Source organism: Caenorhabditis remanei, chromosome IV, assembly GCF_010183535.1.
Source record: "Caenorhabditis remanei strain PX506 chromosome IV, whole genome shotgun sequence".
NCBI classification, from domain to species: Eukaryota; Metazoa; Nematoda; class Chromadorea; order Rhabditida; family Rhabditidae; genus Caenorhabditis; species Caenorhabditis remanei.
The window spans coordinates 812261-835057 of NC_071331.1; the positions used below are offsets into that span (position 1 = coordinate 812261).

Consider the following 22797-nt stretch of genomic DNA (forward strand, 5'->3'; position numbering starts at 1 on the left):
AAAAAATATTATACGTTTAATTAACTATCTCTGTCAACAAGTAATCTGGAAATAAGAAATTCTTGAAACAGTAAGAACTGCTTGGCACCTTATTTTTTTTAATTCGAAATAGGTCAGAATGGTGAAGTTGTTCAGAATGATGAAAGACGTATTGGATACATTCTCAAGGAAAAGCAGAAACACGAGAATCAGTTGCTCATTACGTTTTTGTTAAATAGAAAGGGTTAGGTTCAGCGTTATTTTGAAAAGATAACAAGTTTCATTATTTCTGTTTGTTATTGTGACACCAATGTGCATTTTGAAACTGTCAAACTGCTCAACGATGACCATTTTTTTGTGTTATGTTTTGAGCTATTTACTTCGTCAAATAGTTGTATTCCCTAGTTTTCAATGTTAACTGTTTTAGTGAACTTTTATTGCAACTGCAATATAAGAGTTTTGTCAGTCAGTTTTACGTTCATTGTTTGAAAGCATTCCGCAAGCAAAGGAATTCAAGAAAAAAGATTGCTACATTAAAACGTTTAGCCGTCTTTTTTCACGAGAAGAAGTCTGTAGGATATTTGTGAGTTAATCACTATTGTTTCTACCTTTTCTACTGATAATAGTTCTATAAGACCGAATTCTAGCAATTTTGCAAACATAAATAGAAGGTACGGAACAGGAAAAAACCCTGGAACGAGATGAAATGTTTTTATACTGTTTTATAAAAAGAATACACTTTCTGCCAAAAGTTTTAAAATAGTTTCTTCTTAGAATGTTTTGTTGTTTTACAGAGTTATTAAATAGAATGATTGTGATTCTTATTATTGTATTCGTGGTTCTATCAGAAATTTACCATCATGCTTTAGTTACTCTCCCACAAAAACCAGGCGTGGCCACTCCTACCGATGGAAGAAATCAAAAACTAAAATAGGCAGATTATTTTTTACAAACAGAGTGCTGAATAAAATAGTAAATCAAAAGCCCTAGAAGAAACACAGATTCTGACATTTCCGAACTTGACTTCTGACTTCCCCTCCTCTTTTTATTGTATTTTTTTTGATTGTATTCTATTTTTAATTGATTAACCTCACGTATCGAGCATGCGTAAATAAATAATAATAATAATAATAATCATGCATTTTTGATTGCCCGAAATTTTCCCAAAATGCGCAAATAAATCCAGTTACAGAAAGTTTAGAAATTATTTCTGGTTTGAGTGACAACAATAATTCAGTTTTGGTTTGAATAAACGATTCCTTGTTTCATTTCGATAAGTAAACAAAATTAGGGGAGATTGATTAGCTGTGAAAATGAAGACTCTCTATTGGGGGGGGGGGGGGGGGGGGGGTAATATTTTTTTTGAAAATTTGAGCAACATTAAAATAAAATACAAAATGTTATCGAATCAAAAGCACGTCGAACAAAGAAAAGCGGGTGATGAAACGGCAGAAAATGAAGAACTATATTAATTCTTGGTGGACTTGCTAAATCTCGACCCGGACCGGTCCGGTGAAAAAATTGAAAAAAATGTGCACAATTTTTTTCACAAGAACTGTGTTTTTTTTTTTAAATTCTATCAGTTTTCTTTTTTTCTTAACTATAAACTTGTCATTTAATAATCCTTGTGCAAAACCGCAAAATTTCAAGACATCGGAGCAACTTCTACTAAATTAATCGAGTTGAAACTTTGAGCCGCCTGCTTTTTTCCGAAGATCCACAAGAAGAAATCTGTAAACATCTTTCGCCTAACTCAATATCATTTCAAGTTTCTCACCAATAATAGCTCTTCTATAAAACCGGATAATAATCATATTGGGAAGTGGGTCGATGGCTGGATACAATGCGATGGTATACCCCACAAAACTAGTTGTAAATGGTAGTTCCCAAATAACCATTGGGAAGAAGAAGAGAATTCCGATAGGGATATACATAAGGACCACTGGAATTACAGTTTGGACAACGAGAGCGTTGAATAGTTGGCTTTGAAGGTTTTTGACTGCAAGGGAAGCGTTGGCAGTTTGGGCAATACTGTCCCTGATTTGGGAATAGCAACGGATGCCAAAGTAGAAGACACAGAACATGGAGGAGCCCTAGAAGAAGTTTCAGAAGTTATGATGTTTCACAAAAAGCTCTAAATGTTTTCTGCAAACCGGACAACAATATGTTTTCGTAATTTGACTCACCACCATATACCACATACAACCGATTGCAAAGAATATATTCGGGTCTGGATGAGGTTGTCCGTCTGATCCAGTTGGTTGGTAGTACACGCAGATATAGGAAGCATCATTGATAGGAATCTCGAAATGGGTTTCGATGGTTTCTCTGGAGAATGATTGACATATTGATACTGTTTCGAGTGGTCATGAAATTTGTGTGGGTTGGTTTGGAAAATTATTTGTATACATCCGTGTGGGTTATCACACTGGCTCGTTTCTGACACAAAAATATGAGATGAAAAATTTTCTAACGATTCGCGATAATACATCTTATCGCCTGCTGCACCGGACAATGACCGACAACAGTCATCACAGCTCTTCTCTATTCTGGAGAAGAGTTGTATAAGAATAGTGTTTTAACACAATTGAATTGCATTGAGTCCAAGACGGGAGTTTCTTTGAAGTTATGCATCCTTCAGTTTCTACAACGATTCTTAACAGAAGAAAAGTCATTCTGGAGGAATCAGACGATCCGATGTGAAGGAATGCCGAAAGTTGTCGGTGTGAAGAACTATTCGAAAAGGTAATTTCAATACTACTCAACCGTACGGTTGAAGAAATTTTAAGTTAATTTTCCGACCCACATTCAATTATGTTTATTTTCAGAAGTCTCTACTCGAACATCAGAGATGGCGTTTCCACAGTTCCTTCTAATGAACTGCTCGACAGCATCTACAAATCAAATGCTATTTTGATCTTCCAAAGCCGAAATGGTCTTTCATTTGGACACACAAGAAGTACTCAACTCAAATCTTATAATAAAATGAACACGATCAAGAGACCAATGAGATCGTTCAACGCGATATTTGGAAAGCGATTGAAACAAAATCGGGTCCTGCCGAAGATGTAAAAATCGGCATGGAGGCGGTTATTTAACTGTGTTTCATCTATCACAAAAACGACACAGAAAAGAAGCGGAAGTTAAAAAAATGATGATCTTGATTCTGAATCGCAAGAAGATTCAGAAGAACCAGAAGCAGCAGATGCTCCTTTCAGACATGCAACACGTAGCTGTACAAAACTACGTGACGAAGAATTCGAAGCACGAGTTCAGACTCTTCTTGATGAGCAATTCACCAACGTTCGTGTGGCACCTTCGCAAGTCGGCACAGGTGAAGGCCTTTAGCCAAAAACTGATTCTCTACCGATATTCGCAAATTTTTTGATTTTTTCTCTTGGAGTTTGTGAATATTTGCAAAAAATTTACTTCCGACTTCTCTTTTCCAGGTAAGAAATTTTCACTACCATGCATGGTCACAAGATTCACATTTTGGCATATTTCTCACCTCCTTTTATTGAGTTTGAAACGATTGCAAGTCTGCTCAACATACCCACCCACACATCTCCCCAGACTCCCCTCCAGACAACCTTTCTTACCCCCCCCCTTTTTTTCGACGTAAACGTACTTCATATAATCGTCTGTTACATCAGTGAAATGAAAATAGATATAACACAGCATAGCCCACCACGAAAAGTACCACAGGGGGATAAGGAACAACAAGTATACTCGATTTCCAGGTAGGAACTTGTCCATAAACGGTCTAAAAATGTAATTTAAGTAATTTAAGAGTTCAGAGGAGTTTTTACGAACTCACTTATTAATGGCGCCATATCTGTAAATGAAGTGCACACCGAAGATGGCTAAGGAGAATCCGAATAGGCCGCAGTAGACACATATCAATATGAAACTGGTTTCACGGTCGAAAAGGGATCCATTGAAGTCACGGAGGACAACAAAAGCGGCTTTGTAGGAGTGGACGATCTGGAAGGAATTGGGTTTAGATGATAGTGTACAGCCCAAAAGAACGGAACCTTTAAGAAGTACTAAGGCCCGTACTGACCCATATTGTCCGACCAGCCCAAAACGATAAGCCAAAAAGAACTGACTCATCTCTTGTACTTTATGTTATGATCAAGACCACTCGGACCATATTTCTATACCATTCTCTTCTAGATGTTCTAAAGTTTGTGCTCATTACTTCAAATGCCTAGAGACAGAATTCTTATAACATTTGCAAATTCATATCCAGGACCACGAACAATAACTATATCTAAATCCCTAGAGAAATCAGTAACTAGAAACAGGAAAAATGGAAAACAAGATTTACGTGTTAGTTATTCTACTGGTTATTTTATTTGAGATAAAGCCACTGACGCAAATAAAATGGAAAAAGGGAAAACGGACGGAGAGCTAACGGAAGGATCCCGAGTCGAGGTGTTACTATAATGGTTGGAAAGGAAATTCGTGCGGACTTCCAAAACTATGTTCAAAATTTGCTGAACGCATCCAGGAATGGATCCCAGCCGATTTCATTTCCTATCATACAACGCTCGACGCGAAACTCCACCTCGAGTCGGAATTCTTCCATAGTAAGAAAACTTGAGAAAAAGTAATACTATTGGAGTGTGAGAACAAGTTTTAGTAATTAATCTATGGAAATATTGAAACCTATTCTTTAGGAATCTCTTACCGGCTCCGTTATCAGATCCCATATCGAATAGAACCCTTCGAACAGGGCTATGTAAACCATCAAGTACTTGTAGACTCCCAGCTTCGGTGGTGACTTTTTCATGATGAGGAATGTTAGAATACAGTTCAGGAATACAGAGATAATGGCACAAACTATCTTAAAATAATATACGATTAACATCTCTCTGAAATTTGAAATGAAGAAAAGTGACTTACTTGGAAAATGTTCATTAGTAGAGGACAGGGAATATGGATTTAGATTTAGAAATGTGTTGTCGTTCGTCAGATGTTTTATATGGGGGCTGTGGTTCAGACAATGATAATGTGTGAGATGTGGCACAATGCTCACGAACACTTTCTGGTGTGGGTGGAGTGGAATAACATGCTATATGTCAACCGACTGTACAAGTGGCTGGGGAATTCACAAGGCGGTTTTTCAGGTAAATGGATGGCAGGTAACATTTAGACTAGGAAGGAAAACGATATGGAAATTGCAGAAAAAATACACAGAGTTGGTTGGACGAAATTTTAAAATTTAGTGACAAGTTTTCAGTTTCACAAATATGAGAAAGCCATGACTCATATTTTTCTGTAGTATTTTTGTAATATGATATTTTCGCTCACTGTTAAATAACAAACCAACTATTGAATGTAACAGTACCCCTCTGAAGCAATGGAAAAATTAACTTCATTTTCCGATCCTTAATTTTTCTCCGTTTTCGAGTATTGATATCATAAAACATATACTGATTATCTTTCGTTTAAGCACAGGCGCATGATATCAGAATTTTAAGTCGACACAGTTCTTATCACTGTGCTCCAACAAAACCCCTTGAGAAATGTCTTTTTTCTGCGTTTCTCAATTTTGTACACAATTTTCTTTGGGTTTCAGCAGAGCGCAGTTACCAGAGTTGTGCTGAGCTAATCGAATTATCCACTGTTTCAAATCATTCCTACAAACGTAAGTTTAAGTAAATTCAATCGATTCCTTGAAGAACTTAAAATAACAAAATTATTGTAATAAGTTTTAATTTTAAAGAAAAAAGACAGTTATTTATTTAAAATGGGAAGAAGAATTCATGACATTTTTGTAATCAAATCAATCATGTTGGAATTGATACCGTACCTGTTTGAATTGCAGCAAAATTGTTTTACAAGAAATTGAGGTGTCATAACAGAGACACGAGCTTATATATCTTAGAAAATTTTTAAAAGTCAGTCTTCAAAAAAGCAGAAGCAACGTTCAGTGCAAAACAGGAGCACTTAAATTTCCACCAAACTGCTAGACTTCCTTAAAAACATCGGTTTCTCATTGTATTCATTTACACTTTGACAAATTTTCCATAGTATTTATCAAATAGTTGTCAAATCGAAATATTAATTGATGCGGCACATAAATACATTTTTATTGTCACAAACCATTGGCAGTACATGTCGTTTATCTGTGAAAGGCTTGGTTTTTGTGACACAAACTCCAAGATTGGAATCGCAATCTGATAATGAGTGCTACAAGAGAAAAGAGCTATCCCTAGAAATACGGATGTAATAAGGTTACAACAATTATATTTCTATTTCCGAAAGCCAAAAACAAGTATTTAACATTGTTGTATTTTCGGTATTCAGTACATTGAGGTCAGAAGTGCCCGCAAACGTCTGAAGCTGTCATTTTCAGTTGTTCAAATGAGAATGGCGACATCACATGATTCAAGGCACGGTTATATGTTTTTTTTTTGTTAACAGTGTTCTTGTAGATTAACAACAACGTTGAAAAATGTTAAGACTTGTTTCAGGTTGATTCAAAAACATATCTTTCCAAAAATGTACTAGTAAGTATATTCGTAATGTTTCAAATGTTTTTTTATCTCACTATAAGTTGGATCTTTTTCATTATTCAGCAATTGTCTGACTACTTATTGATTCAGTTTTCTATGTAAGAACTTACTAAAACACTCAGAACATAATAAGAAAGTTATTAACCTGATACTGTATTCCCTATTCTCTATTTGAGAAGCTGTGTTTTGAAAATCTTTAATACGAAAAGAGTTATTGTCGAACTAGCTATAAAAAGGGAAACAAATTCTCTAAATTCAAAATCAGTGATGTTTGTCAGCAGCAAACGGATTCCGTTATCCAACTACCAATGCTCTCAAATAAATATTATCTGCAATATATGAGACAGTAAATAATATTTTTATTGTTCTGATATTGTTTAGAAGTGAGCATTATTGTATAGTTTGGTTTATTTCGTTTTTATTCATTGTTCACGATACAAACTCAAATCGGAATCCCAGAGCTCAGGTAATTAGTTATAAGTTGACCTATAGAAACAGATAAAATGTTGCACATTGCTGCATTTGGTAATCGGGAAATGCAGTAGTCGAGGTGCAATAGTATAATTATTTCAAGTCAGTTAAAAAACTATCGCAGCAGAGTTCTTCAATGCTTGATTCTGTATTTCTAGACAACTTCGGTTTCCCGCTCATGATGTGTTAAACATTTTGCTTTAACTTTAAACAAAACGAAAATACGAAAACCGAAAATTCACATTTTACCGCAACTTATAGAGACGTTTATACTACGGGATCATAAACTACACTGAAAGATGCTCTCAAAATTGGTAATTTTTCACTGAAGCAGAAATCAACCAGTGAAAATTTCAGAAAATTGAAGTATATTGACCTTTTGAAACAGACGAAATATGAATACTTTGTAATTATAAAGTAATTACCTCTACACTCAAAAACTCGTGCATGATTCTCATTTTAGAAGTTAGTGTTTCAACAATCTAGGAAATAAAAGTTTAGTTTTAAAATATTTATTATAGTAATCCGTCATCACGAGATGGGATTATAACGATGTTTAACGTTTAGTCGCTAGTTAACTATATATTCCACTGTTTTCTACTCACTAACATCTCGGACATGTGAGCAGGGTTGGGAAATCCCGGGCTGGCCCGGCCCGGCCCTGTCGGCTCGGTCGGTCCGGATTCAAATAGTGTGCACAATTTTTTCACATATTTTTTTCGAAATTTTCATTGAAAAATAATCAAAATTCTCCAAAATTCTCGTACAGTTCAGTTTTCATCGATATTCCAAAACAGTCGAAAATTCGACTTTTTTGCAAAAAAAAATTCTAAATTTTTTCAACTGAGGCAGGTTTTGGTGCTGTTTTGAGCGGTTTGGGTGTCTCTAGTTACTTTACTATGGTCTGCTAAACCAATGCTAAAGCCGCCCGGTCACAGAGAGTATTCGACGCTACCTCTGACCTGCGTGAGACGTTGTACTTCTTGGCCAGATGTTTCACTCCCGGCGTGACGAATTCGCCGGGTTTGTAGAAGTGTAACATCTGTTGATCTTCTTCGCCGCGATGTAGGAAATTTTTTCAAAAAACTTCAAATTTTTACAGTAGCCGGGGCGATCGGGCCGATCGGGCCGGGCCGGGCCGAGGAAAATTTTTCAGTCGGCCCGGGCTGGCCCGAAATTACCCAACCCTGCATGTGAGGCATAAAAAAATGTTTATTGTTGCAAATCACTGGCACTACATGTAGTTTAGCAGGTTTTTTTCACGAACTCCAAGATTGGAATCGCAATCTGATAATAAGTGTTACAAGAGAAAAAGAGCTACCCTTAGAAAGACAGGTGTAATAAGTTTAAAACATTTATATTTCCATTTCAGGCAGTCTAGAAACAGTATTAAAATTGTTTAATTTAGTTAGATTCTCAACAAAACTTCATAGCATTCGTCTGACCAAGAAATGATATTGTAAAGTTATCAAACGGGTGTAACGATATTTTTGATTACACACTGCACAAACTTTCTATGTATTATAATATTTTCAATAGTTAGAACATCACTTCTTTCCAAAACTGAAAAAAATACGACAAACGTAATAGGTTTCAGACTCACTACATTAGAAGACAACTTTTTCTAAAGTTGATAGTTTAGACAGGCTGAACTTGGAAATCACTACTATCGATCTAGTCTGAAAATCGTATAGAATTTTACAGTTTAATTGAAGCTTCCAATGGCCAACAATATTTTATTCTATATCCTAAAAGCAACTGAAACATACATATTTGTCTCTCTTCTTGATTTTGTGTTGTGGGAAAAAACAAGGAAAGTTTCGCATTTTCATTCGTTGCATATCTAAGTCCTTTTCAGTGTTTTGATGATAAGCTGTTTCTAGAATTCCTATTAGTCCTCTATAAACAAGCCTTCGCGAGCTCTTTTCAATAACTAATTTATTTCCAAGCAGCCAAATAAATTGAAAAAACTCCAAAAAATTTCAGAAAATTTAATTACATATATTGATTTTTTTGAACCAGAAATGAGAATACGCAGAATGTTTACTTAATGTTGCAAGATTTCTTTATCCCTCCAAATATACATTCTGAAACAGTTTCATAATATTAGCTGTAACTAGGCGAAAGATTTGAAAAAGCTTAGAAGTTACTGAGATCAAACTTGACATATGGATAATTTTCTCGTACTAGACTCACATACTTTTTTTCAAACTGCCAATTTTTCTGTTTTCAGTTCAATTCATTTCTTCCTCAGCTGATAATTGTTTTATTCTTATCGATGTGATGGTTTGAGAAGTCTCGAAAATTGAGTAGTCCTAAAACAATTGAAATGCAAAAACTGAAATTCTATGAGTAAACCATCTAATTTCAATTTTTATCGGTTATGAGCTGCTGTCAAGCCTTGTGAAAACCTTTTTTCCAGCTGCAAATTGAATCAGGAGGTTTCACTGGTTCATCGTATTCTAACTCAATGTGTCTACAATAAAGTTTTCGAATTTCAAAGAAACACCAATTAGTTCTCATTGTTCTGCCATAAGTAAATGTTTCATCAAAAACAGCAAAATTGTGCCAATACGGAAAAATTACTATTCCTATTTGATCTTTTTTTTAACCCATTTCTTATTCGAATGTTAAAGAAACAAAATCCCTTAAATCAATTTTATATCGGTTTCATATAAGTTTTTATCCATTCTGTAGGTTGTCTGGTAATTTTAAAGGTGCCGACAAGGTGTAAACTATTAATTCTTAAATTATGCACATCATTCAATGTTCAAACTCCTTCAAAATCTTCCTTTTCTGGAAACCCAATATACTTTCTGATCACAGTCAAAATAATACTTTTATCGAACTTTTCATTAATTTTTCAAGTAAAAACAACTCCTGTTCCAGTTACTAGGTTTCTAGTTTCTCCTAATGTCAAGCTCCTGATCATGGGTGCAAAAACTCCATATCGACTGCTCTACGCAGACGACCATCGAGAAATATAATAAGTGAGAAAGCCATCAAATTGCAACAATTTTTTTCGTTATCACGCATAATTTTTTTTGTTTCGATCATCTGAAAGAAAATCAATTCAAAAATTGATTCATATGTTCTGAAAGCAATCTTTTCAAATTGAGCATTTGTTAGAATAGTTTAGTATTGATGTTTTATTTGTAATAATTGGAAAGCACATGTAGATCACTTTAATAATTTTTTCTTGAAACAGTAAATTTCAGTATTCAAAAACTACGAACTGTAGTTTTCATTCAAAAATTGTTACGAAACTTGTTCCTGCCTAGTTGTCACACACGATATACTGCAGATTGTGATTGTGGCTCTATACCAGTTTAGGCGTCCTTTGAAAACTTGAACGTCCCTTAAAACACTTAGACGTCCCTTAAAACACTTAGACGTCCCTTAAAACATTTAGACGTCCTTTGAGGCCCAAATTTTTTTCCTGTAAATTGAAACGTCCTTTGGAATGTTTAAACGTCCCAAAAAACATTTAGACGTCCCAAAAAACATTTAAACGTCCTTTGAAATACGAAAAATTGTCGGAAAAATTAAGACGTCCCAAAAATTATTTAGACGTCCCAAAAAATGTTTAGACGTCCCAAAAAATGTTTAGACGTCCTTTGATATCCCACATTATGATAAATAATATTTAGACGTCCCAAAAAACATTTAGACGTCCCAAAAAATGTTTAGACGTCCCAAAAAACATTTAGACGTCCCAAAAAACATTTAAACGTCCTTTGAAATCCGAAAAATTGTCGGAAAAATTAAGACGTCCCAAAAATTATTTAGACGTCCCAAAAAATAATTAGACGTCCCAAAAAATGTTTAGACGTCCCAAAAAACATTAAGACGTCCCAATTTTTTTTTTTTAAAGGCTTAGGCTTCTTAGAAATTTAGGAAAAAAAGGACAAAAACGGTTATTAATCAGTTTTATTTTCCGAATTTTAAAGAAACCTAAGCCTAAGAGAAGCTGAGACAACAAAAAAATGCCGCTCCTTATTTCAGGCAATTGTATTCAATTCCTATTTCGAAGAAGGGTTTTTTGGGACGTCTAAACATTTTTTTGGACGTCTAATTATTTTTTGGGACGTCTAAATATTTAAAACCAAATTTTGGGATATCAAAGGACGTCTAAATATTTTTTGGGACGTCTAAATATTTTTTGGGACGTCTAAATATTTTTTGGGACGTCTAAATGTTTTTTGGGACGTCTAAATGTTTTTTGGGACGTCTAAATATTATTTATCATAATGTGGGATATCAAAGGACGTCTAAACTATTTTTGGGACGTCTAAACATTTTTTGGGACGTCTAAATAATTTTTGGGACGTCTAATTATTCGAAACCTAATTCTGGGACGTCAAAGGACGTCTAAATATTTTAAGGGACGTCTATATGTTTTTTGGGACGTCTAAACATTTTTTGGGACGTCTAAACATTTCGGACGACTTTTGGGTCCCCAAAGGACGTCCAAGTTTTTTGAGGGACGTCTAAATGTTTCAAGGGACGTCTAAGTGTTTTAAGGGACGTCTAAGTGTTTCAAGGGACGTCTAAGTGTTTTAAGGGACGTTCAAGTTTTCAAAGGACGCCTAAACTGTAATAGAGCCGTGATTGTTAATGTCATTCGATAAAATACTTCTTATCTCTGATAAACTTGGGTCGAAAACGCTGGGTTTACAATCAATAACCATTTGTAAGCATAACTTTATTGAAATCTAAAAACCGAATAAAAATAAATTGTGAATAAAAGAGAATGTTTCCTAAGAACCGTCATCAAACCAAAATCCAATCATAACCATAAAATTAGCACATGTCATCAGTTCCAGTATAATTGCACACGTGTATTCCAGTGGAGGGCCAAGGAAGGTTTCGATTTGGGTTCTGGAAAAAACAAAGTATATTGCATGTAAAATTTTATAAAGCTACCAGCCTGTCTTCCCCGCCTTCGGCGGTTAAGCCGGCTTGCCTCTTCTCATTTACGTGGCAACCCTATTTCAAATGTGCCCGCATGGCCGAGTGGTCTAAAGCGGCGGTCGTGTCTAAAGCACGCTAGTTTGGTTTTGCCCACAAGCTTAGTTTCTCTTCTCTTTCCAAAACCGTTGCGGACATCGCCTCAGACAAACAGACAACGCCCAATTGTCTTTTATATATAAGAATGATAAGTGCATATACTGAAACTGTATTTATCGGAAAAATGATTATCTATTTTCAGTATTTAGAAACTTAAACTAGTTACACACCTAGCAGCCAACAACGCTTTCTGCATATTTCTCAAAGTTTTAAAACGGGTAACTATGGTCTAGTTTCTTTGTTAAACTTTCACAGTTTCATACCATATTCTTTCAGATCACGGAAAAACTTTTCCGATTAGCAGTTTTTTTTCGTTCCAGATAAGGAAAATCACATTATGGCGAGACGTAAGATCGCAAAACGCACAAAGATGGCACTGTGCCAAAAAATACTTGGCTTACTGCAAAATTTAAATTTGCCACTATGCCAAGGATTTTTACGTTAATTTGTCATATCTTTCAATATGAACCGCGACGCGCACGCAACGCGACTCAAAAATGCAATCCTTGACTCAAACTACAAAAGGAGCAGTTGCTATAGGACTATTTCTAATCCGGTTTGGGATTTCCAGCCCTTTTTATGATTTTGGCAGAGTTTTACTTAAAGTAAAGTAAAATAAATCTGCTTCATGGACACGGTTTCTGTCAATATGGAAATTGATTTCACTTATTATTAGGTTGTCCCATAAGTTTTCGAACATTATTGAAATCAAAATTATTCAAAGCCAGAATATTACAAAAACCAAACATAGTGACCACCTTTATCCACGATTGTTTGCCATTTAGTAGGTAGAGATTTAATACCTTTCCGCCAAAACTCAGGCTGCTTCGAGTCAAAATACTTCTTCAACCATTTCTCGACCTCTGACTTTGTTTTGAAGTCCTAGCCTACAAGGGATCGATGCATGTCGCTGAACAAATGGTAATCCGAAGGAGCGAGGTCAGGGCTGTACGGAGGGTGAGTAAGGACTGTCCAGTGCAATGTAGCCAGGAGAGACTTTATCGTCTTTGCGGTGTGTGGTTTTGCGTTGTCATGGAGGTAGTGGACTCCGTGACCGTGTAGAGGGGAGGTTTTCAGTTTGGACTTCACCTTTTGTAATTGAGAAGAATAGTAGTCGGCGGTGATATTTTTTCCCTCGGGAAGCAGTTCCCAATAAAGCAGTCCATGAACAGACCACCAGACGGAGAGCAATATTTTCTTGAGGTTAAACTCCTGTTTGATGACATCCTCTGGCTGTTTATCAGCATCAACCCACTGGGCTCTCCTGTGGTGGTTTTCTTATAAGACCCACTTCTCGTCCGACGTAACCAAATGATCCAGCCAGTTGAAATTAGGATGGAGGGTTAGAAGTTGCAGTGACATCTCTACTTGGCGCTCAAGGTCAAAGTTAGACAATTTGTGTGGTATCCATCTTCCCATTTTTTTTAGCTTGCCAAGAGCTCCCAGTCCTCTTTCTACCGCAGAATGAGTAGAGTCCATTATTGTTGCCAGTTCGCGAATGGATTGAAATGGGTCACTTTCCACTACCTCCCGTAGCTTGTCAATGTCCAACTCCACTGGTCTTCCAGAACGTGCTTCTTCGGCCAAAGAAAAATCATTATTTTTGAAACAATGAACCCAATGGCTAATTGTCTGCCGTTGGGGGCATTATCCTTTTAAACTTCAACCATACGTTCTTCAATCTCAGTGATTTTGGAGTTAGATAGAAACAAAAATAAAATGACATGACGAATATGAATTCGGTCGGGGACAAAGATTGGTGCCGCGTTCATTGAGAGGAGGCAGCCAGAAGAAATGAATGTTATTGTCAATACAACCGACGTCTTATATAATGGAAAACGTGCACTATTTGGTTTGATTCTTGCTCTCTTTCCTATAGCAGAATAACAAAACTATGTTCGAAAACTTTTGGGACAACCTAATAGTTTCACTGAGTGGACGATCTTATTATTCCAATTTTTTCACTGCGCTCTGTATCAAGCTATCAGACTACAGAACGGAGCTCTGTGGAAGTAAAGTTTTCGAAAAAGAAAGTCGAATTAAGGAATGTCGCACAGCTCGGGTACAGAAGATAAAGGGAGCTTGGAAATACAAGACCATCCCGCTAATTACTGTTACATATAATCAACAACAGGAGAAGTATTTACATTCATTAATTTCCAATCCCCTAACTTACCTCAACGCTGTCCTTTTCAGTTTTAACCTTGGTGTCGCCCATCTTTCCAATTCTGTTATCGCAGTCACTATAGCTATTGCAATGAGCATAATGACCAGATTGATAATGATATAGATTCCAAGTAATGGAATATTTCCAGTACGAGGGATTTTGTCAGCCATTACACCGAGGATGAATGTCATTGTCATGATGTTGGTGAGACCCACGTTGAGCTGGGAATTTTCTGTTTTTTCTCAGATATTGGAATACTTGCGAAAACCGATCGAACAATATCCATATCGATCGAACACCTTGATAAGTTATTTTCATAACAGAAAACTTTTGTAATCCACAATCTACATAACTCACCCTAGACATCTTATCCGCACCATTCAGAAATACACCGACAATCGACACAAAATTAATAACAAAAGACGGGAAGACTATCATATAGATGTAGTACAACGGGTTCCTTCGAATGGTGATTTCGAATATTGCCTGGAATAAGAATAATGGTTACTCTCTTATTACAATAACCCTCACTAAATCCATGTTCCCCATATTGTCATTATACTTTAGAACTTCTACTCGATTGGTTAGATTGATAAGTTTCCATTCGGAGTTACCCTGAAATACGACATTGTGGATCAATAAATCTTGTCAAACTCACCATAGTCTTAAAAATCTTTTCATCCATGATGCCTTCATAAATCTCACTCAACACCTCCACCTGTACCCGATAGAAAATGGGCAAACAGAATTGAATCTGACAGATTTGAGTGTCAAATGGAAATCGTGAGACATCCATTTGACAGTTGGCAGATACTCGAACCGAAATATAATTCCAGAGGAAACCAGTGTTGTCGACACAAACCATTCGGTTGTCCTGGTCACGGAAGTCCATTATGTCGTTTCTGAATTCCCAACGCATTACAAGTGAACTCAAAAGTCTTGGGGTGAATTTGAGAAGTTATTGAGACATAATAAAGTTCCTGGATACTTACACCCCGAACGCCGTTAATGTAGGACTCCACACGTTATCCTGTCGTGTGTAGAATGTAGTTGTGTTGTGGAAGTGGGATGGATTCCAGGAGAGACGAGCGTCGAACCAGTACTGAAAATACAAGACTGACATGTGAGTATACAATAATTGAAAGCTTTCAGATTGGTTATGGAATATGGAATATGGGAAACAGAAATTTGCAAATATAATTGGATTTTTTGTCATGCTTGCAAACAGGGGCGTAACTCGCTTCGAACTCAATATTATGAGCTGAAAATAACACCAAAATGTAGATCTCTGCGAGTTCTACGTCCTTGACCTATTACGGCCTGTATGACTAGTCGCTAACATGCCGCGCGGCCGGCTAGAATGGATTTTTTCACAATTTCTGCAATTTTTGGCACTTTTTACCATCCCGCGGCATATTAACCAGTAGCTAACAATTTTTAAATTTAAAAATTAAACTGTCGATTGAATCACACACAAAAAACTCTAGAACATAAGTTGAGAATCTGAAACAGTATTCTTTAAAAGGAAACGAGAAACTTTCAGATAAATTAAATTTTCAGATAAATTAAAAATTAAGCACGCCTGCAGACCGGACCAATACGAGCCGCTGTGTTATTCGCTTTGAACTCAACATTATGATCTGAAAAATAACCAAAAAGTAAATCTCGGCGAGTTCTAGACCATACGGGACGGATGGCTTGTCTTTATTAAGTCTCGTACCGGAAAAAGTGCCAAAAAACGCAAAAAAATGTCGAAAAGCCATTCTGCCCCTGCTGGATTAGCGAACAGTCATCTATATTTTTGTATAGTTTTCAGCTCATAATATTGGGTTATTAGCGAGTGACGCGCCAAATATTTCACAATTCTGAAAATTTCTCATTTCCTTTTTCGAAATACTGTTTCAGACTCATAGTTTATGTTCGAGAGTTTACAAATCAAAATTGGAATAACAAGTGGAGCAGTGGCAGCTGAAATATTGGGAAGTATAGCGCCGAGGTGTTTTCTTTTTTTTAGTCTGTGTGTATGTCACTGGGATAGTGAAGAATACTTATTCCGGTGAATATATGGGTTTGCTGAAACATTTTTCTCGGCGCGCGACACATTAACCAGTAGTTATTCGTCCCGTAGTAGGTCAGAAACGTAGAATTCGCCAAGATCTACATTTTGGAATGTTTTTCAGCTCGTAATATTGAGTTTGCAGCGAGTTACGCGCCGGTCGGCCCGGATTGCAAGCATGCGTTTTGCCATTCATTGCCTCAAATCTTTTTGCCATTGAAAGGATTTATAGGACGGCGACGAAAGTCCAATCGCTCCCTCATTAATTTTAACGTTTATGTCATTTTTCATTGTAAACTCAATCACTTATTATCATTAATAAATATATAACTACTGAACACTACAACAAGTGTACCATCTCGCTTCCATCAAGCAAAAATGGGAAAGTTACTTTTTACTGTTTTGCACTATTGATTTATACGTTTTCTCCTATTGAAATTTGTTCTCATGGTCGGTTGAAAACGCTACATATCTCACCTCCATCAACTCCAACACCACCGACACTTTCTCTTCTGGTTCCTTAACCTCCACCAACTTCAAATAATACAAAAATACAGTGTAATTCCACCGTTTTGGAGCTTCTCGATCATATCCGATTGGCTGCTCGACATCTACTGAAAGCAATCAAAACGGTCTGTTAGGTATAATGGAACCAAGGTTGGACCTACTCCATGTATAGACAGGTGATACAGTAGGATTGTAGTCTTTGAATAGCTGATCGGTCAGATTGGTCTGGACATCAAGGAAATCTTTGTATTTGGGGACTGAAATGAGAGCTCGATTGAGTCCTAGGTCCTTCATTACTTAATACAGCTCCAAGAAACCGTTAGTACTTACCGTAAAGCTCCGAATTATAATATAAAAGGGTAACTGATCTAAACATCGCGGATATAACAATCAATAAGAATATCATAGTCTCTTGAACTAGAAATGAAACAGACTAAAAACAAAGTGAACTGGAGTCCCAGGTGTCTAATAGAATCAAACGAGTTGGGTGCACCTGTCAATGACATACATAGAGACTCTCTCACCCCGCTTTCTTTTTTAAAAGTCAAAACACAAATGGCAGCTGAAATATGAAACTTGCATACAACTTTTATAAAGAGAGGAAGTTCAACTAAAAATACACACGTATTTGAATTTGGGTCCAAAAATCTAAAATTGTAGGTCTCAACTTTTTCACCCACTCACTGGAAAAGGGAGATCAAACATTATATGTATGTTAAAAAAAAGAGATCCATCAACGCTATGTGATTGCTTTAACTGATAATGAGAATTTGAAACAGAAGTTATGTATTTCAATTCTCGAAATTTTCTAGTTGTAAGAATTTAAAACTGGTAATTAGTAACCGTTTCACTAACAAGCCATCTAGAAGACAGTTTACAGATGCAACATTAGAAGTGGTATATGCAAGGTGCAATGGGCTATCTGGTGACTACTGATGAGACGGACTGTGGGATGAAGATGTGGGCTGAAGACAGTGCAACTGTTTCAGCTGGTGTTGGAGATGGGTAGAAGTGACAGAGATTGTCACGTATTGTCCGAATTGCAGAGTATGTTCGAATCCGGAGTAAAGATGTAGAAGATTTTGGAATGTGGTACCAAGCCTCAAACTTGGGAAATTAAACCTTTATTAAAAGATAAAAGATAAGCTCTCGCCAGTGCTTTTATACTGGGTAGAGGCGGAGCCAGACAGGAAATGTGTGGGTGAAAGAATTCAATTAAAACAGACATGGTAAACCTTCTGATCACAACCAAAACATCATCTTTATGACCAATTCATGGAACTTCTAAAATTTCCCGTTAAAATTACAAGAAAACCATATATTTAAATTGAATTTCCCAGAATTAGAAACTAGCAATTACCGATTCACTAACGAGCTATCTTCAGGACAATTTACATATTCAACATTTGATTTTTTACAAACTCTTGCTTACCACAATTCGTTCGAAACCAACATCTTTGTGGTCAATCCAAGGAACTTCTGCAATTTCCATCTCAAAATATTGAAGCACAACTAGGAATCCACATGTTTAAATTGAAGTTACAAGATGAAAAAACTCGTAATTACCGATTCACTAACAAGATATCTAGAGGGCAATTTACAGATTCAACATTTACATTTGACAAATTTCTCTTTGAAATGGAAAGTTTCTATCAGAATCACAGTTTCAAATGACCACTGAAAGCTCGATGACCAGGTTTCTGTTAATAGAGCTACCTTATACGTTTATTTCCCACGCCCCATCACATCTTGCCCTGGTGAGTCTTTTTGGAGACATTTTTGCAGTTCTGGCATTATGCATTATCACTAATTGTTTTCTCATTCCCTGATAACTGACAAATGTATTGGCCTACAGTATGACATGAGAGCAAAATTTGTATGAGAGGGACACAAACCACTGTTGAAATTTGAAACTTGAGGGTTGCAAGTGGGAGAAGGTCAAACCAAAATAACTTGGGAGATATGTATTAGTTCAAAACTCAAAATGTTACCTTTTCATGGTGGGCTTGAGTGTGAAAGTGGAATAAACCGTGGTTGGACTGAATCATACAACTCCGTACGAATGCTAAAGTGACTGATGGAATATTTCTACCGCTCAAAATGGGGCGTCCCACTTTTTTCCGGTCATTTTGGGAAACAATCACTTTTGTCGAAAAGTAGTCAAACTTTCGAAGAGCCTGAAGACATAGTAATTCCAAAGTTTCAAGAATAAAGAGGAATTTTTGACCGGTTTTATTACTATCCAGGACGCGCGGGACGGGGACCGAGCGCTAGATGTTTCTCAATGGAATAAAACTTTCCATTCTGAATCACAGTTTCAGCAGGTTCTTGAAAACTCGGACAGCAGTTTTGTGTTAGTTTTTGCGCAATTCTTCCATATTGCAGTAATTAGTCTTTGTAGGAGGAAATTTTGCAGTTACTTGATTTCTCTTGTTTTCTCATTTCTTGATAGAACCACCAACTGACAACACAGATCACACGCTACAGTATGACATGGCTGCAAACATTGAATGGACACAAACCTCAGTTGAAACCTGAAACTTGAGGATTGCAAGTGGGAGAAAAAGGTCAAACTAAAAATAATTTGGAAGAGAGGGGAAGGAAGAGTTCAAAAATTGAATATTTCCGTTTCAGAGTGGGAGTATATAAAATTTGAAGCGGGGACCAACCCGGATTTTCAAGCGATTGTTCCGTTGTAAAGATTCAAGTGATTTACGCATCTCAACTGCGACCATTTATCCATCGAGTGAAACAGTGGAACACATCAGTTATAGATTCTTAGACCGAATTCAAATACGTGTTTATTTTTAGTTGAACTCCCTCTCTTTGTCGCGTCTTTTGCAGTTGCACCCCTGTCATACTCTAGAATGTCAGCCAAATGTTCTATCACAGTGAAACCAAGGTTTCGACACTGCAAAAAACTTCGCATAATGACTCAAGATGAGGTGGGCGAGAAAAATTAAGTAAGAACACTAGAGCCATTAACTCCAAACGGGAGTTCGTGTTTTCAAAAACTGTTTGAAACTGTGATTCTGATAGAAACTTTATTTTTTATAGAGAGGACGTTTCCGATCAGATCTTCAAAATATAATGTTAAATCTGTAAATTGTCTTCTGCATAGATAGCTTGTTAGTGAATTGGATAGAACATTTTCATAAAATGAGAAATGGGAAGTTCTGTTCCAGAACTATTATAATATTCACATGAACTGATCAGATTATACAGTTTCTCCTTCTTATTTCCAAAATTATGTTCCAAATTTTTTCTCTTTCAAAAACTAATTATATATTTAGACGATTTGTCGTTACCAGTTTTAGGTTCTTATAACTAGAAAATTTTCGTTAATGGAACTGCGTAACTTCTGTTTCAAATAATTATTATCACTTTATACAATTGCATAGCGTCGATGGGTTCTGCCTTTTTTTCCCTACAATATTTGATCCCTCTTTATTTTCGTTAGTGGGTAAAAAAGTTGATCCCTCCAATTCTAGATTTTTGGACCCAATTCAAAAGCATGTGTATTTTTAGTTGAACTCCCTCTCTTCAAAAATAAATTCAAGTTTCATATTTCATCATTTATGTCTCTTTTTGTGTTTTGACTTTTAAAAGGAGATCTCAGCACTACACATGTGGAGGCATTTTTTGCAGTTTATTTTGGTTTCTTACTGATTGTTTTCTCATTCCTTGATAACTGACGTAGTATGAAAAGGATGCAAACTTTGAATGGAAGCGGACATAAACCCCAGTGGAAGTTCGAAACATAAATACTATATTCCCATCAAAATTATGTGTTAATGAAACAGTAACAGTGTTTATATATATTAGAAATTCAATTTAAGGTTTTCGAGTGATTCTCACTTCAGATAATTATAGAAATCAAGTTGTTTACTCAGCTCAAACTAAAAATTACTAGGAAGTGAATGAGAGAATCTGCAGAAAAGAATTCAGCTAAAGTTTCATATTTCATCTGCATTTTTGTTTCTTTTTGTATCGTTTCTTAATATCCCACTCAACTTACTTGGCTCTAAATAAGACACCTGAATCGGGTATTAGCAATATCACTTTACCAACAACTAGACCAACTCATTGCTACTCATATCAAAGGAGTCAATTATCTAATTGACAAAACCCGTGTTCATAAAACAGATTTCTTATTTTATTTCCAGCGATCAGATTACTTGAAAAAAATAATTCACCAATTATCATAAAAACACGAAACCGATATATTTTAAGCTCACGTTTTTTTTCATTTAAAAAATTGTGATATTTCCATTTTTCTTCCGCTTCCGTGTCCCCTTTTCAAATTAGGAAACGAGGACAATCCTGATTCATTTCCCCTTTAAAAGTCGGAAAAAATCAGTTTTTCTCTCATATCCTCCTTCAAAATGAAGTCATCGATATCGTTCATTGGACTTGTGACTCTCTGTCTTCTCTCTACTGTTCAATCGGATAATCAGAATCTTCCGAAGACGGTGATCGTGGATAAGCAGACGATTCTGGAGATTGTGAATAATGATCGGAGAGCGTATGCCAAGGAGAGAGGGATCACCAATATGCATAAATTGGTACGTTTTGGGAACTAATGGTCTGCTAGGTCACGCCTCTCTTATTAGTTCAGCACAGTTCTTACAACAGCGCTACACCGAAATCCCTCTCGAAAAATGTCTCTTTTTATAAATTTCTCAATTTCGCACGCAATTTTCTTTAGTTTTTGTAGAGCGCAGTTGTATTAAGCGTGCCGAGCTAATGCCCTCTCAAAATTTCAGATTTGGGACGAGAACCTCGCTCAGCTGGCTAGAAATCGTGATTCTTCTTCAGACAAGAAAACTATGAGAGAAGCACGTATCGATGGAGATGAATATACAGAGGAACAAGCTCAGAAGTACAGAAATCATTATAAAAACGAGACTACCCTCCAGGAACTCCTGCAAGATTATAAGCAATGGCATATGATTGGAATGGAGACGATGATTCCGAGTCAAAAGAAAATCGGATGTGCTCCAAAGCATGTTGAGTCAAGCCAGGGATTGATAACCAATACGCTGTGCTTTTTAGGACCAGAGTGAGTTTTTACTCCCAATCTTGTAACACTAGTAATATTTTAATTTCAGAGGCAACGGTGACTCGTTTACCGTCCCAAGAGGGAGCCCTGGCTCAAAATGCTCCAATGGCTACAAAAATGAAGATGGATTGTGTGCTCTCCCTGCTGAAAACAACAAAAAAACTGAAAACACTGCGGAGGCGGCTAGATTGATCGGAACTACAGAGGAACCAGTGGATAATGGATCTAATCAATATTTTTCTTTTGGATTTTTGGTGTTTTCTGTGATTTTTGTGGTCTTGAGAGAAATGTGAGATACCTAGTAATAAAATAATAAATCTGTTTCATGAACATAGTTTTTGAATTGATACCTTTGATATTGAGTGAAAACCGGATTTAGCAATCTTGTATAGAACCAAGTCAATTGAGTAGGGAATCAAGTTGAGCGTTCCTTTCCAAAAGTCAAAACCCAAAAAGAGACGCAAATGACAGATGAAATATAAAACTTGCATAAAACTTTTATAAAGAGAGGAAGTTCAACTAAAAATACACATGCATTTAAATTGGTTCCAAAAATCTGAAATTGGTGGTATCAACTTTCGCACCCACTCACAAGAAGAGGGGGAGCAAACATTGTATGGAAAATAATCCCGTCACAATGACGTTATGTAATTGCATAAAGTGATAATAAGTATTTGAAACAGAAGTTACGTATTTCAATTTTCGGAAACTTTCTAATTGTCAGAATTTGAGACTCGTGAATACCGATTCACTAACAAGATATCTAGAGGGCAATTTACAGATTCAACATTTACATTTGACTAATTTATTGTTGAAAAGGAAACATTTCTATCAGAATCACGGTTTCAAATAGTTATTGAAAACTCGATTGCAGTTAATGGATTAATTGAGACTCGACATTTAATTTTCCACGCTCTATCACATCTTGTCATTTTGGTGACTTTTTTTGTAGGTTCGGTTC

At 36.2% G+C, this 22797-nt stretch overlaps 4 protein-coding genes across 4 annotated transcripts; 2 read left to right on the top strand and 2 right to left on the bottom strand.

Annotated features, from left to right (window-relative positions):
• Positions 1 to 1624: 1624 nt before the first annotated feature.
• GCK72_012130 (uncharacterized protein) lies at positions 1625 to 4902 on the bottom strand (the record flags this gene model as incomplete). The annotated part of the gene is made up of 7 exons (XM_003105406.2): positions 1625 to 1710; positions 1757 to 2072; positions 2166 to 2307; positions 3608 to 3742; positions 3797 to 3963; positions 4673 to 4828; positions 4888 to 4902. The coding sequence occupies 7 exons, from the start codon at positions 4900 to 4902 to the stop codon at positions 1625 to 1627; spliced, it is 1017 nt and encodes a 338-aa protein (XP_003105454.2).
• On the top strand, positions 2687 to 3327 carry GCK72_012131 (uncharacterized protein; the record flags this gene model as incomplete). Its single annotated transcript, XM_053728864.1, has 3 exons — positions 2687 to 2724; positions 2808 to 3047; positions 3198 to 3327. 3 exons carry the CDS (start codon positions 2687 to 2689, stop codon positions 3325 to 3327), a joined length of 408 nt encoding a protein of 135 aa, XP_053583636.1.
• Positions 4903 to 11734: 6832 nt separating the features above from the next.
• Positions 11735 to 17068, bottom strand: GCK72_012132 (uncharacterized protein; the record flags this gene model as incomplete). The annotated part of the gene is made up of 8 exons (XM_053728865.1): positions 11735 to 11855; positions 14221 to 14432; positions 14569 to 14697; positions 14743 to 14826; positions 14870 to 15113; positions 15204 to 15313; positions 16745 to 16881; positions 16936 to 17068. 8 exons carry the CDS (start codon positions 17066 to 17068, stop codon positions 11735 to 11737), a joined length of 1170 nt encoding a protein of 389 aa, XP_053583637.1.
• A 4091-nt stretch (positions 17069 to 21159) lies between these two features.
• GCK72_012133 (uncharacterized protein) lies at positions 21160 to 22129 on the top strand (the record flags this gene model as incomplete). The annotated part of the gene is made up of 3 exons (XM_053728866.1): positions 21160 to 21339; positions 21541 to 21836; positions 21886 to 22129. 3 exons carry the CDS (start codon positions 21160 to 21162, stop codon positions 22127 to 22129), a joined length of 720 nt encoding a protein of 239 aa, XP_053583638.1.
• Positions 22130 to 22797: the final 668 nt, after the last annotated feature.